General features: G+C 38.4%; 1 protein-coding gene across 2 annotated transcripts in view; it reads right to left on the bottom strand.

The window, feature by feature from the left end:
- Window positions 1–309: 309 nt before the first annotated feature.
- Window positions 310–26,089, bottom strand: part of Dtwd2 (DTW domain containing 2) — a 69,745-nt gene continuing 43,965 nt past the window's right edge. The window contains exons 3-5 of one of the 2 annotated variants that reach the window (XM_046626263.2): window positions 16,157–16,337; window positions 13,225–13,427; window positions 310–5,095 (exon numbers count right to left, since the gene is read on the bottom strand). In XM_046626263.2, coding sequence (XP_046482219.1) covers window positions 4,969–5,095; window positions 13,225–13,427; window positions 16,157–16,337 — 511 coding nt within the window. In that variant the 3' untranslated portion in view covers window positions 310–4,968. The remainder of the gene's footprint in view (window positions 5,096–13,224; window positions 13,428–16,156; window positions 16,338–26,089) is intronic. The other variant, XM_046626262.2, reaches the window with a different exon arrangement.

Below are 26,089 nucleotides of genomic sequence, written 5' to 3'. Positions count from 1 at the left end.
GACGACAGATAGCGAGTGGGAGTCTCCGGTGAAAACAGCTGAGAACCGCCGTCCCCCAATGCCACCCAGCTCACCAGAGAGCCGATACACTCCGCCACCCAGGACTGTGACCGAACCCCCTCGACGACCGACATCCGCACTGAAGCCTCCGCCGCATTGTTTTACCACGAAAACTACCCCATGTATCACTTGGCGACCATTACAATAACTGTATATATGTAAATAAAATAAATAATAAGATACAAACAACAGGAATTAACAGGAACTTGGACTATTGATAAACGCAAATCATTGATTCCGCAACGTTTCGACCATTTTATTTGGCCTTCTTCAGGCGTCTATAAACATACATATAAATACAAAATATTTTAAACACAACGCATAATACATATAACAAGATTATACAATTAATAGCAAATAAATTTACCTCAATTTATAAGCGTAGACAATATAAATCTTCTTATACAACTTCATTAGCTCCTCATAAATAATTAACAAAATTCAAAAATTTATTAATTAAAAAGAACGCAGCTAACAGAACCGACTTGTACATGTAAATAAACTGTCGACCGCAGTCAACCTCAAAATATACATAAATGAGGAAACAGTAAGCGAATGAAGCGCCCTTGTTTCCCACATTCACCGCCGCGGGAATTCAAAACAATACTCTAAAACATTTCTACAATATCTGAGTCAAAACAAAAATTAAATACATTAAAATAGTCTAAACATTCAAAATAAAGTAAAAACTAACGTGCGTCACCAAGATAATCGTTATAAACCGATAAAATCTCGTTGTACATTGCACTCAGATTCTGGGTGTCAGTACGCTTGTTTACCGTGTCATTAAGTTTAATCCAAACCATTTCACTAACCGATCTTTTTAACCAGTTATTCTCTAAATCTAAGATCTTCGCTTTGTCAAAATCAAACCCTGTTAATTCCTGTTGTTTGTATGATATATCATGGACGTTAATATAATGGATAAATAATAAGTATAAATAAACTCAACACCACAAACTCATCTTTGATTTCAAGCGACTCACACCTTCCACGCGGTTCGGTCGAACTACGAGCTATCAAATAGCGAACACCGTGCTTTATTTAATGAAGCCGTTAAAGTGAGGTTAAAGTCGCCAAAATGAATAAATTTTTTTTTGTTTTTCTGACGATTTAAATTTTTTTCTCAATTACATGCGAACAATGCGTGGATGACCACAACCGGTGACATTTGAGTGGCTACTACTAGAAAAAGCGGGGCTGTCAAAAAAAAACCAGCAAATTTTCTGGTGCGAACTTTTTGCTTCAACCGATACACATAATATATTGTTTTCCATTTCGAAACATGATTTTACTCACCTGTTTGCAGTGACGGAGTGTAATTTGTCGCACTTTTAACACGATAAGCATTTACATCAACGTTGACTGACTGGCACGAAACAATGTTACCGACCGCAGCTAACTTATCATATGGATGTTTTGACTTCGGTGTCAGCACGAAATCATCGTGCTTACATTGGGCACAAACGACAATTGTCGTATCGACTGTATCTGCCCCCTATCGAAAATGATCCAAAGGTGACCACAATCGAAGCATGGCCACAACCGGTGATCTTCCCCTACTATGTCACATGGGCTATAATAAATTACTTCTTCCTCCACAGAATAACGCAAAACACGACGAAAACACGTCGGAGGCCAATACTCCAAAGAAACGACTAGCTAATTTTAAGTGATATTCATTTATTAAGCTAATACCTGTCTATTTTCTACCTTTTATATCGCACTACGAGAGCCAGCTTCATTAGCATCGCTTCGAGAGAACCGGATATCGCAACGCAAAGGTCACGGACCGGGTCAACAGCATCACACCGTCAGCTACAGAGATCGGAATATCCCCAACCCCACTCCAGGTGGATGCCTGCAGGGATTGTGAATAGGGTCATGTCTGGTACACGTTCGGAAGTGCCCACGCAGACCTCCAATGACCAGACTTCTCGGCCAGGAACCGAACCACCCAAACACCGCTACAGCTGCTTGGATACACAAACCGTTGACGACACTTATCAGCCTGGTGCTGAGCAAACCATACCGCCTATTTCGCCATCAGTCATCAAATAGGAGCATGTTTGCCTGATGCACATGACTCATTAAAGGACCGCAGCTTCGTAACCAAACCCGAGTTGGTAAGGGATGGACACCACATCAAATTGGTGGATTCAGGATGGGAACCCCATCTAAAAATCAGCACTACCAGGATGTCTCGGTACAATGGTGCCATAGGGCCAGTGTCGAGCTGAGATACCAGAGAAATGGACTGCGCGGAAAATATCAGAATACCGAGGAGTCGGCATAGGATCTGTACCTTTTCGATATCAATACTGCAATATTGAGTAATATCGTTATATCTTCAATTATCGTCGTCTATCTGCACGATCTACTCACGTATCGATACCGCAATACCGCGAGGGGTGAATCTTCCCTTCTGACGAACAGCGCAGAGCAGCTGACTGCAACCTCTCTACATATCGCTCGACGGATCGATATTTCAATATATGTCAACGAAGGAGGAGAAGCCGAGTGAAGATGGACCACTGCCCGTCTCGCGTGACCTGCTGACTCAATTAGCGATCGCACAGGACGAGGAGAGAACCGTGTGATAGCACCACGCCGAAAATCAGCCGGGATCGCGAGGAGCACCACTCGACCCGGCACACTTTAGTTCAGTCTATTCGGCATTCAGACGTGTTTTCTATTATCAATTCTTTTACCGCATCGTCTCTAATTTTCTATTCGATCTATATCTGTTTCTTGTACCTGTTTTCTGATATTCTCTTCTATTTTCGTAAGTGAGGCTTCGTTTCGTTATTTTGTCAAGCCACGAAGTTACTTGTAACATATCTTGTCTATATCTTCGTTCTCTTCGCTCTTATATTTTCTCGCACTCTGCTCTGCATGAGTCACGTGGGCTCGTATCTCTCCTTTTCCTATCTAATACCGCAATTAATTTCGCGACTGAGTAGCACTTACTTATTTGTAGTGACTATTGCCTATTTTCTTGATCTCGTTTCACTATAATTGATTAATTATCTGATATCGCTGAACAGCAGCGCTTTATTATTTCTTCGCTTACGTTGGATCAGAATATCTGTAATCACCTTGCTTCACTTGAATTTGATCATTTCTTGTTTCTCTGTAGTGATTGGTAAATTAGTCAGCTTATGAATTCACAAAGTTTACTTTCGTCTCTTATTATCGGTTATCTATCTCTTCTTTATCTTGTATATATCTTCTCTAACTTGATTATGATCTGCTTTCTTACCCAATATCTTTCGAGTAATTAATATCGTAAGCGTACTGCGTGCGCGATCTTATATCGCTGCGCGGTATAACACGTCGTTCTTTGCCTTTGGAGTATTGCGCCGTACGGAAGAAAATCTTTCTTATTACCTTTCATCTCTGATACCGCTGTGAGCTGTTACGTAGTTCGTCTCTAGTCCCTCTAATTTGGAATACATCGCGTTGTAATGGTCTCTATTCTCTTTTGTTAATACTGTTACGTAAGCGGGCAAAATAAATAATCAGGAGAATTTAAAAAACTGGGGTGGTTTAATTAGGACAAAAGTACAAGGAGACTTGTGTCGTTTATAAAGTCCGTTCAAGGAAAAATCCAGAAAGATTCTCGTTGATTTCAAGAGACGATCGTTGTCCGGGAACATCAGATCTTCATTTTGCTTAATTAAATGAATACATGCATATTCGAAGGGGGAAACCGTAACAATACGTTAAGAAAATCTGTGTTCTTTTCTGTTTCTTCTCGCTATCTCGTACCTACTGCATGTATCGCAAGAAAGACACTACGTATTTTATTTTTAATTTCTATCGCAACCGTTTGAGTCCCAGGGGGTATTGAAGAAACACTGTCAAAGAATCCTAAACAGCGCAATCGGGCTTTCTCTAAACGAGTACGAAAAGACCCAAGCAGCGCGATAGCACTTTGTTTATTTGATGTCGAGAAATACCAAGCGGCGCGATAGCACTTTATTTTATATCGATAAATCCCAATCGGAGCAATAGCGCTTCTTGTATGCGGTAGGTAACGTGATTCTCGTCTTTTCCTCATCGTTCCATCATTTATTACCTATATAATTGCAAATCTGGTGCGTCAACATCACTAGGTCGGAGTTCGTGATCCACTCGTCGTCAGCCAGTTGAAAACTCTATCAATTATATGCACTGTGTCATTGATAATAAATGTAAATTGCTGAACCTCAAGTTCACGCGCTTTCAGTGGCACCTTCGGTGAATTTCAGATTAGACTTTTCTTTACACATGTTGCAAAAATAGCATGTGTTACACATGCCATTGACTGAATGCATATGTAGGGCGTCCCGATTTGAAAGATACAATACGTTTTCAGCCCACCTAATGGTTCAATTGGAAAATGTGTCCTACAAAAGTTGTATGGTTCAGAAGGGGATACATGAAGAATTTTTTTCATGCGGTCCACCATCATATTTTTTTTTTAACCTCATCCTGCGTTCACACGGGTAGTTGTACCATTGCAGCTCAAGCCTTCTGGTGTAAACGCAGCACTCGTCTTCACACAGCTACATATTCGCTGAAAATTACCCACTATTTGCATTGTTAATACAATGCACCATTTTTTTCCAAGGAATGGTGAAGCCAGCAACTTAAGTTCGGAACTTCCCACAAAATCTATAGGAAAAAAAGTGCGCCACGAGTTCACGTTTTATTCAATCATTTCGAGAATTTCTGATGCCAAATCTATCACAAAATCCCTGAGACATCTCGTCACTTTTCTGCTTAATTCAAGCAGATCTTTCACTCTTTCACTGGGCACGAATATAGCTCCTACTCCGCTTTTTTATCATGATAATTTTTATTCTCTCCAGGCACATGTTCAAGCTGAACTTAATCTAAGTAACCTAACCTAACCTAAGCTCTCTAACTAACTTCAGGTAGAACACGCAATTGTTTAGCTAGCCTCTTTCCAATCAGCTTAGGATATGTATTTTGTTTTATTCTCCACTCTTTGCTTTGATGTGTTACAGCTCCATTCTGTAGTTGAAATCTGCAACATACAATAAAAGTGGTTCAGATTCTCAAACTTGTTTATAAGGTGCACTGTATTATTATGCATACAGAGTGATTATCTATCGACAGAATGATCTGTCGACTGCTATAGTTTGACGCGTATGCGTTAAAATCATAGACATATAAGAATGTCAATGGTTAATATTCAAGAGCAGTTGTTTGTCAGGGTAACCAACAGTCACAAATTCAGATGACAGGCATACAAGGAGATGGTGGGGTAGTCGGGTCTCAGAATATCTCCATACTTACCATGGAGGAAGGTTACTTATTAACTATTAAGTACACAAAGCCATCGAACTAGATAGCGAAGAATAGCCGAGAAAAACGCATTTCTAAAATATAAAGTGACTTAAATGTACTGAAAGTTTTCATGGGTGCGAATGAGTTCGTAGCTCAACAGCGAGACTCGATCCCGCGACCTAACAGTTACTAGGCAAGCACGTTACCAAGTAAGCTACGAAATCATTCGTACCCATAAAAACTTTGACGGGGTATATACAACCTTATAGATTCCTTAGTTTTCCGAAGTTGAAGTTAACCTAATTAACATAAGGAAACATTAAGTCAACACAAGCATAAAATCGTTAACGTCTGTGGTTACGCGGCGGGAGAGGTATTCACAGAACGAGCTTATCACAGCCACCGGGCGAGGGAATTGGGACGGGAGAGGGGCGAGAACACCAGAATCTTCTTAATCAACGAAAATCGGGCAGTCTTGAGTTTGTCGAGCTCGTGAGCAGTTACTCTTCGGTGCTTATAACTGAAGCCAACTGAATAAACTTGCCGCTGACTAATTGTAAGCTGCTGACTAATATCGTTGCTTTATTTGCCTTCCCTAACCCCCTGGTATTTCTCTTAACAATATTATATCGGAATGTATTTGCTATATACACCTTTGCGTACACCTACGGATATCCACAGATGAAGGTGTGCTAACAAGAAAATAGGTAGGGTTGAGATTGAATAAATGCATTTTTTCTCGTACGTGCAAGCAAAGTGGAGCTTAGCGTAGCAGTTTAGCGGGATGAAAGTTGTCAATTTCATCTCAGAGTTGTAAAGATAAGTTCGCGCATGTGCAGTTTGAGATTGCTGCTGTTTCGTCCACAGGGAGAAAAAATTGGTCACTCACGTCTCGCAAAACTGCCACGCAAGTCACTGAAATATAATGAAGGCGTTGTCCCATGGTTCGGAATGCGTTCCGTGCGGAAATCTAGTCACTTCTAAATGCATCAATCAGAAGTGTTCCAGCTTCACTCGTACTAGGTTGCTTTTCTTGGGATGTTCCATGATCTGGAATCTTTACCAGCGAAACGATCGCTTGCAAATCGCAACCGTTGCTTTACTTCCATCCAATTTGATTTATCGTCTATTCAAAAGGCGCTTTGCCTATAGTATTTTATCAATTAAACGAAGAATAAATGAAAATGAATTGAGTCACAGCCGGCGCTATGCTATGCTCTGCTCCGAAATTGACGTGAGTCAGTTAGGCGCTATGCCACGGGTCTGCTGACCGGCGTGTCCGAAGCAGTCGTATTTATACTAATGTCCTGCGGCAGGGACCACGTTCAGACGACGCAAAGATTAGTCACGGTGTATAGTTCATACGTCGGTGTGGTCAGACGTTATGTTGATTGTTTGATCCACTAGTTTGAACGGTCGAACGCTTGGCAAGATACATATATAAGTTTATACATTACGTCAAATATAGCGGAAAGTTTACGAATTTGATTATTTCCATTTAGTTTTTGGAATAATTATACCGTGACAATCTCTTGAAACTATACTGTGACGGGACGCCTGGCTGGCGTACCGACACCTGGGGCTCAGCGCGTGCCCCCTAATATTTTGCTTGGTAAACCCAAGCCAAATCTAACTGTCCACTCGATAACCCCGTCACATACCGGGAACCTAATCAAATCACACGATTTACCGTACCCCTTCTTCAGGGAACGCGACCAATCTCTATCCGCGAAAACGGCGTAACTAGACAATAAGAGTATATAAGACGAGCGCAAACGGGAATCTAGTAATCTATCTATCACCTATTGAGCAACCGCCAGGATAGATCATCGCAGACTTCCACGAGAAGACCCATACTTCCCACATCCACGAGGAGCCGGACACCAAGGACCCACGATCAGGAGACGTGGAGTACCCGTGCAAGGAATCCTCAACACAACTTCCCATCAAAGGAGGGCATTCAGCGTACTAATAAATCCTATTTGTTTTCAATAAAATAAACTCCTTAGGTACCAGGGAGCCGTGTCTGAGTGAAGAACAGCATTGCGTCTGACCTCATAGCTCAGATACGGTGATCGTCTCACAATCCCCCGACCCGTAGGTAGGACACCTGAACCCGTAGAGAGTCACGGTCATAGCGACTGAAAGTCTTAATACAGGTGAAGGTACATTTGCGTAGAATCCCCTTGCCTTTAACTACCACGCTAGTAATATCCAGTCTTGCCATACGCAAACTGAATCACTATCAAAGTCCTTCTGACTACTGTGCTATCACTCACGTAATATTCTGTTTGAGTACTATCGAAACGAATAATTACAATATCAAAATCAACTGTCAGCGACGATTCCTCATTATCAAATACCGTCCCTCTGACGACCAGGCTATCACATAAATAATATTGAGTCTACCCATAGGTAAACCGAACTACCATCCAAGTCCTTCCGACTACCGTACTAGCACACGAATAATATTCTGTCTTAGTTCCCACTAAACGAATCATTATCCATCACCAAAACCGACTAGTCAACGATCCAGAATAATCAAATACCGTCCCTCTGACCAACACGCCATCACGCAATTAATAGTCAGTCTTGCCGCAGGCAAACTTCATTAATATCAGAGCAAATAAGCAAGAACTATCCCTTCCTAAATTATCGAAAATCTCTTAGAGATTCCCAGAAGAATAAGTTCACAACCTTTCATCCTGTCTCTTATCCCGCCTCCCGGGAACAAAACATTGACGTATAATTGCTATATTTCCTTTTCCGAAATAAATAATTTCGCATCACGAGCCAACCTCTCAGAGCGATCTATCTGTGCGTGCTTCACACTCACAGATCAAGTTTGACCCTCAACCGTTTACACGGCCTATGATGATGGGTCTATTCCACTCGTGCCTGTGCACATGAGGGTGAGAAAACAAATTCTGAGGCTATCTCGAAAAACCAAGTTGAAGTGGTCAAACTATTCGGGCTGTTCCCGGAGTTAATCACACAATTAACAAGTCATCCTTCTCCACCTTCCTTCCGTGTCCAGAGACCGAATCCTGCAGCTCTATTCCAGAGACAGAAAACTCTCAAAACAAATATATCATTCGAGTATGCGCTAAATATCACACATAGCGTGTGTAGTTTTGGCGAAACAAAGCCCGCGAATAAACTGTACGTCTCATTGGCGAAAGCGTGCAAACTCGAAACGTTTCATTTCATTTAATGCGCATGCGCGAGTTTTATCGGCTGCTCGGACAGGCTGGCCACTCCGAGTTTCAGCTGTCAAACTCTGTTTCTGGCGGTGATGTAGTTCATACGAATTTTTGAGGTTAGAATCTCAAACAGTCGAGGTAGTGACTCGGAAAGTTGATGCTAATGCTCTTTGAAAATTGGCTTTATTCGACTGAAATGAGAAATCTGTTTAAATGTTGGGTGCTTGGAAGAAACGCAGCAGGTAGGTGGGAACATTTTATTTGATCACTTTTATTATTTCGTACATTAGAAATAACAATGAAATTTTTTTCTATCAACAGGTGATACGGCCAAAATAATTACATCTCTAATATTTACTGTTATCTGCCTATTCAATTTATCACACGTACAAAAATCATCGCCACTTTGAAGCAACTAAGCAACTTTCTCACTCTCTTGTGATTTCAGGTGGTAATATTGAATTTTATCACTTTTGAAAATGAGACATTGAACCGAGCGTTCAAGAAATTTAAATATCTCACTATCTGTAATAGAATGGTGAATCTTTTTTTTTCTCGAAAATAGTTCAACAAAATTTACAAATAGTCGATAGTCAATGTATTTTTTCCGATCAATAAATTATTGCTACTACTATTAAAAATTTTCTAATGATTATCAGAGTTCATTTCGCAAATTTTCAATGATGTTCAATTAAATAAATGAAGGGAACCTAATACTCAAATTGAAAATTCAAGTAATATTAGATTTATTAAAATGATTTCTGTATTTCATGTTAGTGCGGTTCGAAACAAAGAAAATCTAATCGGAAGCGTAGAAACCAGGAACGTAGATCACATCCTATGGCACAAGTTGAAAATCAACTTTCTCAAAATGCGCCTTAACGTCACAATTAGCTTCAAGGACAATCATGTTTTAGAGTAATGTCAGAAAATTATTAAGAAGATATCGACTTATCGGATTCAAGATTGTGTCCCTTATTCCATCAAAATAAATTAATATCTAATTTTTAACGAAGTTTATGAAGATTTTTTTTCCAAATAATGTAATCCGATACAATATCTTGTTCATAGTCCTCCGAACATCACCTTGTAACAAGGATATTTGGAAAGAGTCCCTTTGTTGCAGGAACCATTATAAAATTCTTGGTTTTCAATTCGTGCTACTGAATAACTTCTGCGTTTCAGGTTCCGTTTCCAATCTCAAAATGAGATTTTTTTTGCTCCAGACAATGCTAACATGAAATGCAGAAATAATTGCGGTAAATGGAGATTCACAAGCTTTCAGTCTTAGCGTAGGACCCTATAAAGAGTGTAAAATTAAATTTGGTTTTAAGTTATCGTGCAACTAGCTAGCCTGATGACACCGTCAACTAAGATTAATTTAAAGACATTTTTAACTGTAGTTATTTAACAATTCTAGATTTAGATTGATTCAGTTTGCCTGGAAAAATTCAACCCTAGAATCTAATTGAGGACTTGAAAAACTATTTATCTGAATTTAATGCCAAAGAGAGTAAAAGTAAGCTTCAAAATAAGATACCAAATTAAATGGTATAGTTTGAAAAACAATGCTGGTCAATAATAATGCTTGAATTGCAATGGTGCACAGAATGATTCCTCGGTAGAATGAATTGGCAGCAACGGTTAAGTAACAAACTTATCGCTATTGGCTCGATCAAAGTAAAATGATGGGATATTCAGCCATTATCATCTGTAGTATATCCCGCTTTTCAATTTTGCCTCAACTGATGTTAAGAAGGTGGCGATGGCCTGATGAAATTCAGTCTGGCACCTGATGTCTGACGGAACAACCAGGTTCGATGGTTATAATGATTGCACCGCTCGAGAAACCAGGATCCTTGCCACCTAAACGTTTTGACCATCAGGTAAGGCATAAGTTTCTTGGTGTTAATCAAGGTTTAAACTTTCAGCCTGCTGAAAAAAAAAATAATTTCATCATTGAATCCATGTTAAAATATTGTAATAGTCAAAGATCACGTAATTAGAAATTTACCTAGATGCTTCCATGCCTGACAAATTTAGTCCCGCTTTGACAGTGAATTATTTCGTACCTGAAAATATTAGAAGCTATTATTATCAGACAGGATCTTTTGGTATTTTTTGATACAACTAATTTCCAATAAAATGCACGAAACATAAATCGTTAATGAGACGCATTTTTAATTTTATGTAAATAAAGAATCTGTTCACAATAAACTTTGTTTTTACTTACCTACCTCTGTTTGTCCAGACTCCCACTTGTTAATGACATTTCACATTGAATTTCAGAATTCTTCTTTCAATAAATAACACCCAATTTCTGTATCATTTGATATTTGCTTTTCCGTTGAATTCTTTATTGCGTCGGTTGGATATCTTCCGATATTGACCGCGGTATTGCTGAACGATACTCTTCTTTTTAAACAATTCACTTTACGTAAAAATAAACAGCAGCACAACCTCAATCCACGGCTTTACGCGCGAGAGATTTACAGCTTTAGTTTCATTTTGTGTACGTTGGCGCTCTGCTCAGCAGACGAAAATATCGCCGCAAAGCGATTTCACCGACGAATGAGATTGAATTATATGACGCATGCGCATTGTATGTATAGTTTCAAGAGATTGTCCCGGTATACTGACAAGACCTAATGACGGATTCATCTTCTCTAACCTCGATTTGATTACGCTCTTGTTACGCACACAAAAATGCATCTCACGGATGCACTCTTCCGTTGACAGTACGTAATTTGACCCTATGCATATGGAACGGATCGCCCGAAAAGCCTCTGATTGGTGCTGAAGAGTAATTAGATTTCCGTACGGAACGAATTCCGAACCATGGGACAGCGGCCTAATAACACTAGAGCGCTCACTGCAGTGGTAAGGGTTTCGGAGAAAGAGATATAGCTTGGAAGTAAAGTGCTATCTCTTAACTAGCTATTAAGCATACGCGGAACAGTCTAAGTAAAAATATAATGTTACTAATTTACAAAAGAAAATATATGCTATAGGGGCACTGATCTTCGGTGTACAAGCTTGTCTGTACCGGTGTAAGAAAGACAGCCCTTCACTTCTGAGCTATCTCTCTCTCTCCGGAAAGCCAGCCGTATACCGAGCCATACCGTGAGCGTGCCAGTATACGAGTATTATTATATTTCAGTGCCCAAAGCTCCATTACTTTTCATTCGCTTGTTATAACTATCGTGTGTGACTCGGGCCAAAAGTTGGCAATTGCAACTGCGTGCGCTACGTTTCGCCGGAGGCTATTTTGGCGCAGAAACAATTCGGCGTAGGAATGTTTCCTCGGATGTTTCGGTGCAGGACCAGTTGGGCGCGAGGACTCTTTCTAGGTAGCCGACTGCTTCGTGCTTAAGAAAAAACAATAATAATTCATTGGGAAATTCCGCACGTGTTCCATAAATATGGGAATTGCAGAGAAAGTTCACGCACCTATCTTTACAATACTTAGATGAAATTGGCTACTTTCCACCTGCTGAACTGTTATGCAAAACCCGACTTTTCATGCACATACGATAAAAAGTAAATATTCCAGTAAGGATGATGTGTTGTGGTTTCGGTTATACCCCTGTCATTACGGAGGCCGAATTTATTCTAACCTGTGAGATACGACAGTCACCTTCCAGGTTTTCGTAAGGGATGGTGTGTTGTGATTTCGGTTATGCCTCTGTCATACGGAGGCTGAACTTATTCTATCCTTTGGGACGCGACAGTCACCTCTCGCGTTTTCGTAAGGGATGGTGTGGTGTGGGTTTGATTATGCCCCTGTCGTACAAAGACCTAACTTATCCCAATATCCAGGTTGCAATAGTCACCATCAGCATGTTGGAATTTTTGAAAAATCACAACTTTTAGACGATACTATGCTTGGGGGTAAAAAAAAATTGTTTAACTTTTAATTTGAACCAGTATTCATGCAGAACCAGTCCTTCGGTCTCCCCCAACAATATACCGAAGGAAAATGTTCTATAAACAAATATTCTGTAGAAAAATATTCTATCGGCTCCACGAATCAGACTGCGCCAAAACGTCGCTGCGTCAAATCATCCCAGCGACAACACGTCGCCGCGCTGAATCGTCTCCGCGCTGAAACATCTTGCCCCTAAAATCCTGCTCCCATCGCAACTCGTGTTATTGCTGTCCTCGCTTCGCTTACGTGCAAATTTCACACTGGTCGCAATCGCCAACTTTCGTCCCTTGTCACACAATACACTAAAAATTATCCGCCGATGTTCATTTAATTAGCCTGTTCTTTTATGCATCTGAAACATCTGGTGGTATTTGAATTGATAAACAAAACAATGGAATCTGTGCGAATTTCGACAATGCATAATTTCGTGATTTTAAAATTCAGCAATTCATTCAAGTCTGGAAATTTATTTAAATATATGGTTTTTGACCACGTGTTGTAGTTGTATTTCACGGATTTTTGGGACTGTAATATTTAAGGGTGAGGAACTTTCCGTTATTCTAGTGGTAACGAATAGTGTCATGAGGCGTCATGCTGGGCATCATTTTCCAACAATATAAAACCCGGAAAAACAGTCGTACGATATCTCATTTTGCTCTTAAGTAATAACGAAAATGTTCTCACCCATAGACCTTATTATCTACAAAAATTTGTGAAATACGGAAACATATTTACCGGCACAGGTATTGAAGCGGACGTAGAAGTTCATCCTTCAGCTGGGAGTTTCCCTCTAAAATAGAAAGTGCAAAGGTACCCGTTTCCAATGTAGATAAGCATCCTTCGGTTGGTTGAGTTCGTATTACATATTCGCTGGTGGGTAACCCAACAAGTTTGCAGGAGCGTATAGAGTAAAGCATTGGACTACCATGGAACATTGCCTAAAATCATTCAAAAGTATTCAAAGAAAACCGGACCCTCTGTTCAAAACTCAACACCTAGCTATAATATTATGCGTGAGATCCTATTGCTGTAATATATTGAGTTCGATCCGTGGTTACATTTTCTTTTTAAATTTTTGAGGTTGAAATTGGTAACATTACGTGACGAAACATTCATTAGAAATCACTTATTCGCTACTTCAAATTGACTTTAGAGGTGTCAAGTTTTCAGAATGTCAGATATTATTTAGGTTGTTAACGTTCGCTCAGTTTCACAATGCTTCAGATACTCCTAAAATTGCGGAATAACGATTTTCCCTAAAAGTGCATTGTGAATGTTACGAATTTCAATCTCATATGAAAGCCAAAGGAGGACAAGTATAGTAAAAAACCATTTGCGTATATCTTCACGATATTTTATAGATGACTAGGTATTGTTTAAAATACTCAGGTCATGAAAGGAACAGACCTCACTCGCGATTCGTTTTCGATGAGAAAAAAAAAAAAAAAAAAAATAGAATCATATTTTCCTCAAGATTCACTTACCGCTTTAGTTAAGCATATAATATATTATTGAGGGAGTCAACAGCTTTCATAGGCACAATGGACAGATTTTTAGTTCAATAAATTTATGAGAAAAAATTTTTTTCGTATAGTGCTTTTGTTTTTTTTTCACTGTGATACTTTTCGAGCAAAATTATGAAACTAGTATTTTAACATTCCTTACAGATTTCTGAATAACTCGTACTTTTCCCAAATTTTTGTGACTGTACGCCGTGGTTGAAAAAAAAATTATGGCCATTTTTTTTTCTAGAAAAAATAAATTATTAAACAAGATTTAACCTTATTCTCGCTAATTGTACTTTCATTTTGTTGTGAGTAATGTACTGAAATAATTCACTTACTTTAGAAGTACTGCTTACTTTTGTAGTTAGACTTATTTTCAGGATCTAACAATAAGTATTTTAATAGTACCTACTTGTCCATAAAATATCATTAATATATTTGCAAAAGGCATTTTTACTCCACTTTTCTCTCTATGTCCATTGGCATTATTTGAATGAGTTTCTCGGTGTCCTCAGGTCAATTGTTTGCGAAAAAAAAACCCAAACATTACGTTTCGGCCCAAATTTAGAGGACCCTCCTCAGAACTATTTATTACCACCGAAAAAAATTAAATAAACAAAAATTGTACAGCTATAATTAAGATTGTAATTAATTAAGCAGTTAAACCGTGACCTTATTGTAGAATATCGGGACAGACCAAAGTACACAAAAAGAAAGGAAGCTAACAAAAGAAAAAAGAAAGAGAACTTACAATGAATTACATAGAAAACAGCAAAATAGCCGAAATTTGAGTCAATCCGGTACACAGTAGAAAAAAAACCAAGGAATCGCTGAGTCGTCATCTGTGATAAGGTAAAGCTATTAAGTGCTATGGTTCAGATAAAAGTGAAGAAAAACTTACCAAAAAAAGGAAGGAATTAAAAATTCATATTTTATGCGGTTCTTTCGGGACCATGATAACAAGTAAACCACGATCGCAAATGAGAAAAAACTAGTAGCAGTGACAGGAAATAGATGCTCACAGTGAGGAAAATGGTGAACGAAGGAGACCATGGAAAGATTACTAGGATGACGACACAGTAACATGACAACTTACAAAGTAAAGCAAGACATTCAGTAACTAGGAAGAAGCATGGACTAGAGATGTCATGGCGCTGGCATCCACCCTTTGAAGTTAGGTACCTCTATCGCGAAAAGAAGAGACTCACTACTTATTCATAATCAAACTGTAATAAATGTTACTAAGATTGTCAATATCAGATCTTAGATTGACGATGTTGCAATTTCTGATAATACTACACATTTCTAAAATCAATCTTTTTCTATAATCATTCTCGCGGTGGAGGACACTAACTTCTGTAAAATTAAAATTATGATTATTACCTATTCTGTGTTTTTTCAGGGCTGTTTGTTTATCCGGATCCGAGAAAATCTTTCGTTTATGTTCATTAATCCTTGTTTCTAAATGTCTACTTGTTTGTCCTATAAAACATTTATTGCAATCAGCGCAAGGAATTCTGTAGACTACTTTTGAACTTTTTTCAATCGGAACTTGATCTTTCGGTAAAACAAACAACCCTGACAAAGCATAGAATAGATATGTAGTCAAGGCGGCTAGGTGGTCTAGTGGAGTAAGGCTCCGGCAAAGCATCTCTAGACACCAGGTTCGATTCCGAGCTCCGTCGTAAATTTTTCAAATCACCAAAAATTTCCGAATTTGCATTCTCTAGCATTTTTCTTCTCACTAAAATAGGTATGACGTATTTTCATATCATTGCATAGACGGTCGGATCCGTTTTACGTGGTTTTTAACAAGTAGTGAAATACACTTGTAAACATGTCACATACATATTATGATCTATACTTGTGCTTCTTGAGACGAATTTCATGATATATGTATAGAATAGATAGTGATCATAATTTTGATTTTACAGTTCTGCGGAGGACCTCCCACACTAGGGCCGAAACGTAATGTTTGGATTTTTTTGTCGTAAACAATTGATCTGAGAACACCGAGAAACTTTGTCATAAATCCCAACGGCCGAGAACTTTCTTCATTGTTTGAATGACTTCGAAGTGGCACCTTTATGTTGACACCATAATTCTAAAACAGTTGGTAAATTCCTTTGTCAGACCAGAGTAAGCCAATGACGAAAAGTTACCTTAGCTTGCGGCCATGTTCCGTCAAGTATAACCAGATTGTAAGGTTTTTGACCATTGATTCCTACAGGATCTAGCGTGTCGAGGGCCACAGAGTCATTAGTTGGGTAGAGCATAACTGTATTTGGATCTTTCAAAATGTCTGCCAATCCTTCGTGATGAGGAAGTGGAAATTTTTTACCCCTAAATGATGAGAAATATGGCGATGATTCGTCGTTAATTTAATGATTATCTTAAACATCAATTTTGAACGCGACTGTATAATAGTTACTAACTTGAATTTAACGGAAGAATGAAACAAATAGCTATTTTGACATTTTAGGATTAGTTTAAACTAGGTGTTTTTAATAATATGAGTATAGGTATTTTGCTTTGTTGTGGTTTACACAATTGCATACAATTCTGAAGTTTGGAAATAACGATCGCTGCTAAAAATTTATGGTTACTTTAATGGTACCAGCGCCAATTTCATCATTGAGTTGCGCTTTAGCGTAATTGAGAATTACAGACACGATTTAGTAAATCTGTATTCGAAAGGATGCATAGTCAGTCTTTATCAACTGTATTGAAGATCAACTATTTCAGCTGTTATAGGCACCTATGCATTAGACCCGATAAAACAATAGCACGGAGGATTACAAAGGACTGAAATCTTTACCGGGGATCAAGTAAACCTACGATTCCAAAAAATTTGACAATTCACTGCGCTGTTGTAAGCGAAGACCCTCCACTTTCACCGACTTGGTATAAAATTCGAGCGCGAGTACAAGTAGAGCCGCAAGTAGCCAAATTTATCCCTATCAGCGGGACTTGGACTAACGTTGACGAGTGGTCTGGCGGTTATTTGTCATCATTTTTCCGACAAAACAAATATTTATACCGAAAAAATGTCTCCTTTCGGCGAATGCCTCATGTCTACGAGCTTCTAATCTTAAATACCAGAGCGCACTCAAGAAACCGCTTCTCTCAGATAAACATGTCGCAAAAAGAATCACTTGGGCGCATGAAAATTTTGATCGTGATTGGGAGGATGTAATTTTTTCCGATGAAGCCTCTTTTTGGGCACAAAGTACCATCAAAAGAGCTTGGTCTTCCCCCACAAACAGAATTTTCCAGCGGACCGTAAAACACCCGATGAATCAAGCGAACTAGTTATAGAAAATATACGCGATGCTACCTCTTTATTTCGATCTCCACGCATCATCAAACCCTTACTCTTTCGCGAACCTTCTAGGATTAAAATTATTGAACTTTCTCTACCTCTAAGCACGGTGTAAGAAAAGTGACGGTTGATTGCTGCGCTATTAGTTGTTATAACAATCATCGCGGTATTCACGAATGTTCGTTATATGTTTAACAGGTGTAATTGTATAACGGCTCGTTATAATCTTCTGTTCATTGTATCATTGTTCATCTTATGAAACATGTAAACAGCGTAAGTTTGACGGTCAAAAACAATAAAAACAGAAAATTATAACGGGCTGTTATACAATTACGCCCGTTAAACGTGTAACGAACATTCGTGAATACCGCGGTCAAAAATACCGAGGAAACTGTTATTTACTGTCCCTACGCGACAGACCGATTCAAAAAGATTGGTTAATTTGTCTAAAACCGTCGGTTGAGATGAATGCGGTCGATTTGGAACTATTGTTTATTTTGCGCACGGTCTCTATAATGTGATATATGTTCATGCATGCAAATCGAAAGATTGCGCGTCGCAATACTGTCTGTTAGTAAAACAATGGGAACCGTTTCAGTAACGGATGATTACATAACTCGCTACTTTGTAAAACTCCAAGAAAGTCTTACGCAACAATATTTCCAAGAAACGGATTCTTGTAATTTATAGACCACTAATGTTAGGAATACATTTTCTAGCATGATTCTCGCATAAAAAAGATAAGTTTTTAGATAATTCCCTATTCGTTGCTTATGATAATCTGAAAAATTGACTTTGTATAATTTCAATAAATCTGCACGTTTTCAGTCCTTTAGTATCCGAAAAACAGGGTTCTAGAAAAATTTCGGTTTGTCGGTATGTCAGTCTCTCCTGACAAACTTCCACGATGATCTCTAAAATGGCTCTATGAGAAACTCTAAAATTTATATGAGTTCATATGTAATGATGGGCACAAAAAATTGTTGTTCCATTTTTGAAATAAGAACTTCTTTGGCGGCGCTACCGCGAATTAGCAACAATTTTGTTGAACGTCGTACGTTCGTACGTCCGATAGCCCGCGGCGCGGGTAGGGGAAGCGGCGTAGTGGAGGGACAGGAGAGAGGTAGTAGTTCAGCGAGAGCAGTACTGTGAGCACTGATTTTTCTGAACATCTGTACGTTCGTAGGTCCAAACAGCTCGCGGTGCGGAAGAGGCAGCGGCGTGGAGAGGGGACGGGACAAAGGCAGCAGTGCAGCGAGAGCAGTACTGTAAGGCGAGAGATAGAGGCTCCCCCTCTCTCACCCGCTCTGTCTGTCTCTACTATATCTTTCTTGTAGCCGTGAGAAAAAGAAATAAGGGATGTTAACCCCCCATTTCAAAATTTCCGAATTTCGAGAGTTGCTCTGGTTTGCTCCGAAGTTGCTCTACATTGGTCCAGACAAGTATTTCGGCAAACTCAAAATTGAACAAATAAAAATAAAAAAACCCATTTTCCACACTAGCCCCCCGTTTTTGAAAAAGTGATTTTTTCGCGACTGCTCTAAGTTGCTCAAGTTGTTCCGAACATTGCTCCAGAACACAGTGCTGTCAAATAAATAGTACTCAAACAAAAACCAAAACTCGACGGGGAGCTTAGCCTCCAATTTTTTTAAATAAAAATTTATAAAAATGATTTTGGACAGATGAAAACTTGCTCTGAGTTGCTCCAAAGCCGTAGGATTCTGAATCGAAAATTCGTCCCGGATATGACAGATCAATTTTTTATACTGGGAAATAATCGTGCGATCCGGGAATCGTTCCCGGGTCCACGAAAGCTTACCCGGGAACCAGAGTTGTGAATTACACATAACACTGCCTGATGTGAAATGGATGAGTGCTCAATTACAAATACAATAAGTAACGTGCAATGGTTGGGTATTCCATTACAAATACAAAAAGTAACGTATAATGGATGAGTGCTACATTACAAATACAGGACGTAATGTGTAATGGATAAGTGCTCGATTACAAATAAAAAAGTAATGTTTAGTGAATGCTTTATCCATTGCAAATAAATAAAGTAATGCGTAATGGACGCGTGATCCATTACAAATTTAAAAAAGTAATTTGCAATTGATAAGTGATCCGTTACAAATTACAAATAAGAAAAAAGTAATTTGTAATGTAGAATATTCCGATACAAATTGAATAATTGCTCCATCATCATTTCATTTCACTCACGAAAAGTATCTTCTGGGCAAAATCGTTTTTCTTCTGTTCAAAGATCAATACTTCACGCAGAAGAAGAACGTGCAAATTAGAAATTGAATTTGTAATGGAGCACTCATCCATTACACATTCAAAAAAGTGATGTGCAATTGACAAGAGAACCATGACATATTACAAATGAGAAAAAAAAGGTAATTTGTAAAGGAGAGTATTCAATACTTTTCTACATAAACTTTTCCATCGCCTTGCTACCTCTTAACAGTTGAATTTTGGAAAATGCTGAAATATGTGTTTTATTAATAGTAATGCATAGTGAGAAACTTGGTTTTCAAATGATAGCTTTCTCATATAGAAAACTGTGTCAGTTCAATAAAACAATGAAAATGCAATGCGCAAGTTTATAATTTGCACGTTTTTATTCTGCGTGAAGTATTGATCTATGAACAGAATAAAAACGAATATGCCCAGAAAAAACTTTTCGTGAACGAAATGAAATGATGGTGGAGCAATTATTCAATTTGTAACTGAATATTCTCCATTACAAATTACTTTTTCCTCATTTGTAATTTGCAATGGATCACTTATCAATTGCAAATAACTTTTTTCTCATTTGTAATTTGTAATGGATCACTTATCAATTGCAAATAACTTTTTTCTCATTTGTAATTTGTAATGGATCACTTATCAATTACAAATTACTTTTTTAAATTGGTAATGGATCACGCTTTCATTACGCATTACTTTATTTATTTGTAATGGATAAAGCATTCATTAAACATTACTTTTTTATTTGTAATCGAGCACTCATCCATTACACATTGCGTCTGGTATTTGTAATGTAGCACTCATCTATTATACGTTACTTTTTGTATTTGTAATGGAGCACCCAGCCATTGCACGTTACTTGTTGTACTTGTAATTGAGCACTCATCCATTTCACATCAGGCAGTGTCATGTGTATTTCACAACTCTAGACCCCGGGTAGGCTTTCGTGGACCCGGGAACGATTCCCGGATCGCACGATTATTTTTCTCAAAAACAAATTTCCCAGTATAAAAAGTTTTTTCGTCATTTCCAGGACGAATTTTCGATTCAGAATCCTACGGCTTTGGAGCAATGCAGAGCAAGTTTTCACGAATCCAAGATCAGTTTTAGAAAGTTTTATGTAATAAAATGGGGGGCTAAGCGCCCCGTCGAGTTTTGATTTTCATTTGAGCACTGTTCATTTGACAGCATTGTGGTTCTGGAGCAATGTTCGGAACAACTAGAGCAACTTAGAGCACCGCGAAAAAATCACTTTTTCAAAAACGGGGGGCTGGTGTGAAAAATGGTTTTTTTATTTTTATTTGTTTAATTTTGGGTTTGCTGAAATACTTTTCTGGAGCAATGTAGTGCAATTTTGGAGCAAATCAGAGCAACTCTCGAAATTCGAAAATTTTGAAAATGGGGGGCTAACATCCCTTGTGAAAAGGAGCGGCGGCTCGCTGATTACCGTCGCGCTCTCGCTCCCTGCGGCTCTGCGTGGCTGGCTGGAGTTGCGTTGCGCGCGCACGCAAACGCCGAGTTATTATATATGCTAGTGAGCGTAACGGTCACCGAAGCACACGTGAATATTTGTTTTTGATCGATATAAACAAGTTCCATGGGTATTTTTTGAATACGTCGCAAATAAGCTCTCACTTCTGCGCTACGTCTGCGACGGACCCATTTTTTTTAACGTACGCTTCTGTCGAAAGTCAATAATTTCAATTTTCGACAAACTCTCGCGATGGCCTCGTAAACAGCTCAATGAAAACTCGGAAGTATACGTAACTTCATATTCAACGGATGAGCATAAAAAATTGCCATATCCTGTTTTCTTAGACCGTGTGCTTATATTGAAAAGAATTCTTAAAAGCATACTCGACGAACTAAGACATAGTCCATATGACGTTTATAGAAAATTTTATGTGTTACTATAAACTGAATAAAATAATGCAATGAGCAAGGAAACCATTACATAAAAGAAGAGAATTTTAACGACAAATGTAGTGGGAGAAACTTGACATTTAAGTGGGGAAAAAATACGAAATCAGTAAACTTTGACCAAAAGTATTCTTTTGTGTGTAAGGACAGGTAGTTACCTGCAAGAGTTTATTACTTATCGTTGTCTCCGACAAATGTTTAAACAATTTCGTTAGAAAATCACAGAAAAGTAGAGTTGCCAATAACTCGTTCAACTAGATTTTGATAAAAAACGTGTTGAAAGAAAAAAGAGAGCATTGGTAGTAATGTCAAATGAGAAAAGTTCCGTGAAATTTTAGATATGGTCAATACTGTAAGTGCTAGGGTTTTTTGATTTAATGATCGAAAACTCGGCTCTGAAGTAGTAGTGTAAAAATTCGTAATGCACGCGCACGCTTTTCGTCCAACTTATTCTAACTTTTTTTCTATCTAACCGAATCGACAAAATCGGCAGCAATATTGAAGATGAATATTAGAACTTGTACAAAAACCTGAAACAGACAGTAAAAGCCCGTTTTTTATATTGTTTTCACATCTATATATGTACACGACATTTAAGATAATTTCCGGGGTGTAAATCCTGCTACCCTACGGCACAGATACTGATCTGAACAATAACGATAAGTAGAGATAAAGATATTGCTGTGGGGCGCCATACGCAGTAGCGTCAATTAGATAATTAGAGAAAAGAAAGGCAGAGAAAAGGCACGGTCAGGTTTTACGACGGTTTTGCACAACTAACTCAGTTTAGATGAGATAATGGTAGAGGGGAAGGGTCGTACCCAGTAGATAAAACACAAGAAAATAGGTATCCAGTGTATTAATAAAAAGTGAGAAAATAGTTACACTCAAGCAATTCGAGAAATTTAGGTAGAATCAGACAATGCAGGAAATTCGGTATAACCGGAAAGAATGGTAAGAATGGAAATTAGCAAATGAACGAGAGGGATATGTGGTAAGCGAGAGGTAGATGCGTGTGTTCGCGATACTATTACTCGGAGCAACAATTAGCAAAGTTTACAATATTCGGTTAAGATAAGCTAGCATGCAATCCACAATCTAAGATCCTTAAATTAAATGTTAACAATGCAAGTAAAGGCAGAATAATATAGGGAGAGAATAGTATTATGACAGTAAAGAAAGCAGTCAAGGTAATTCGAGAACTGTTAATAATGTTCGTAAATTCGCTACCCAGTTAGTAGGCAATATTTTAGCAAAAGTAAAAATTTCGTGTTTGAAAGTGAATTATTTAGCATTTTCATTAAATTTGCAATCAATTTTCTTAATTTTGCTTCTAGCTTAGAAAAATACAAAAGCGTATTTTGAATTTATTAAATTGTTGCGGTAAATTTGTTATATTTGTAAATTTATTATTCTTTTACTGTGCGGCATTCGGAATTTAGTAAACATGCTGCTGAAATTACCAGACACATATACAAAATAATTCGATTACCTAGAGTTGGTAAAAATTAAAAATATATTGTGGCATAAGGAATCAATGTATATTACTATTAATTTTGCTCTACAATTAGTTTGATTTCGAATTTCTTAAAACTGAATTGTAAAATATTGAACGTACTGCATTTGAAAAGTTTCGTAACAGGTTTTGGAAATTAAAATTTTTTTTTCTGAATCTACTCAACTTGTACAGGTATAAATTTTATGCGAAATCCGTAACAATATCAGATGTAAGCAATGTCCAAAAAATTACCATGTGAACTTTGGAATTAGTAATCGAATTTTTAATTTGTGAAAATTACACCGTAAGTTGACTGATACGTTCTGAAAATTGACTGAATTTAGCTAATAATTGGATTCGTAAATTCATTAAAAATTGTATTGTAAGGAGGAATTTGGAAAATATCTTATTCATAAGCTATCATTGACTGTATTACTTGTCATGCCCGTGTGGACCGTCGTCCATTGTATTATGAATCAAATGAAGTCATGATTTTCCATAAGGTAGTTTGGCGTAGTAGGTAGGGCGTATGACCACTAATCGGAACATTGCGAGCGAACGGGGTTCGAACACGGGTAAGAACAAATTAAGTGCTAATGCTTCTATTCCATCTAAAATCCGTTTTCGTTCAGTACAGCTACTGAGAAGTTGTTAAAATGATGTCTGTGCTCACAAAAAGTCAATGAAATCAATTATCGAACCGTTTTTTATCGACATTTTTCACTTCACAATTTTAGTATCATTTACCATAAAGTTCCTAAACTCGAACAGTAAATTTAACAAACTGTAATTCAAAATTCCTGTAGCCTGTATTGTAACAACGATATTATTATAAAATGTCAAAGTAAGCGCCTTATTTGCGTAGGTAAAATGAAGTAGGATAGAAGGTTATCTTATGCCAATGAAGTAGAAGTTCATGTTAGGTCTATTTTGCTCGAGCCAGTGTAAAAAGAAGAAAAAACGTCGCTGTGAGCCTCTGGTACTCTCGCCAAGACATATGTATTGTTATTATATTGAAACGTATAATTTTGAAAAACTGGTAAATTCGAAAAATTAACGACTTAACTTACTTAACTTACTGGTGATGAGAGGAATTAACGACATCAGAGTCAGGGCGGCTAGGTGGTCTAGTGGAGTAAGGCTCCGGTAAAGCATCGCTAGATACCAGGTTCGATTCCTGGCTCCGTCGTTAATTTTTCGAATTTACCAGTTTTTCAAAATTATACGTTTCAACAATGAAAAATGCCTCGTGATTAATATTAATATTGATGATGCATATCCGCATTTCAATATTAGACGGTCATTGACTGTCTTACGAGCTTCGCATCAGAAGCGTAAGATTCCAAAATGTAAACACACTTACAGACATTCTTACAAGTTGTGCTCGAAGAGGAAGAACACTTTCTATATTCACACATTGTTATTATATTGTTGTATAGATATATGTAATAGCTATAACAGTGTTTAATCAGCTCGAGTACCCTTTTTTAATCCTTGCTTGTAACAACATGGCTGCTGCTGAAACGTGTGCAATAGCACTTTGGTTGTTTAACGATTCACGACACTTACATGCCACTGAAATCTATTTCACCCACAACAAAATAGCAACACGAAGAGCTCAATTACAACTCCGTTTAACATTTCACTTCCAGGATGGGGCTACGTTGAAGAACGGTTTGTTGCCGACGATTCGTGCACACTGCAATTCATTTCGTCAGAGCAAGGGGCAACCTGATAATGGTTGCTCCCATGGAGGGTATCCCTATATATACCTGGACTGGACCCGTCAAATCCGGACCAAACTACCAACATTCTACAGAATGCCAAAATCTCTAACCCAACTGGAATGCCAAGTCTTGAGAGAAATCAACAACAACCCAGGCATCATCGTACTTCCAGCGGACAAAGGCAATGGCACGATGCTCCTCCGTAAAACCGATTACGAATCCAAGATCCGAGCACTCTTAGATGACTTGACCTACCGGAACATCCCGAAAGATCCTACGTCCAAATATGAAAGACACACTTCAGTACCGATCAAAGAAAGCAAGCTTTCAAACCTTACTAAAAAGCACTATTACCCGAAGAATCGTACCATCCCAGACTGTATGGTCTACCCAAGATCCACAAGGCCAATGTACCCCTGAGATCCACAGTCAGTGCAACCCACTCACCTACTTATAAAGTAGTAGCTAGTATACCTAGCATCTGAACTCAAATGACTACTTACCAACCCCAGCTAACGCATTCTCAATTCAAAAGACTTTGTCGACAGAATCAAGCAGATTCAATTATTTCTAGAGGATATTGTAATCAGCATTGACATAGAATCCCTGTTCACCAAAGTCCCCATCCCCGACATCATGGACATCATAAAGACATCCGACAAGGTACCCCAACACCTACTTCCACTGATTGAACATTGCCTCACCAGCGCCTACTTCCTTTACCAGGAAGAATTCTATGAACAAATCCCCTCCGCCGCCATGGGATCTCCAGTCTTCCCCATCATAGCCGAGAGTTTCATGGACCACTTCAAAAAATAAGCCATCGCCATTACTAAAACCAAACGAGAACTCTGGCTCAGGTATGTAGATGATATATTCGTCATCTGGCGACATAGTAAAGAACACCTTCTTATCTTGCTGGCTCATATCAATTCGCGAAATCCCAACATATAGTTCACCATGGAAATGGAAAACAACAACCAACTCCTCTTGCTAGATGTATTGGTCACCAGGTAAGTAGATGGACGCCTAGAATATCAAGTATACTGGAAACCCACACACGCCAACAGATATCTTCACGCATCCTCACATCACCACCCACCACAAAAAGAATCAATCATCAGCTCACTCACCCACAGGGCTCTCACTGTCTTCGATTCAACCAGCCTAGACAAAGAACTTTTACACCTACGAAAAACCCTACAATCCAGTAGATACTTTTTCCAGACAATCAGACGGACCACTCAAAAACTCCAAAACAAAACGGTCTTGAAAACAAACTCACCCCCAGACGCATCAACAGAAAACACGAGGAGAATTGTCTTCCCTACGTCCGGATCAGCCGGACCATAGGAAGAATCCTATGGAAACACAA

Source organism: Neodiprion pinetum, chromosome 5, assembly GCF_021155775.2.
Source record: "Neodiprion pinetum isolate iyNeoPine1 chromosome 5, iyNeoPine1.2, whole genome shotgun sequence".
NCBI classification, from domain to species: domain Eukaryota; kingdom Metazoa; phylum Arthropoda; class Insecta; order Hymenoptera; family Diprionidae; genus Neodiprion; species Neodiprion pinetum.
Note: the sequence above shows the minus strand (reverse complement) of the source record. Positions and strands in the feature narration are given on the sequence as shown.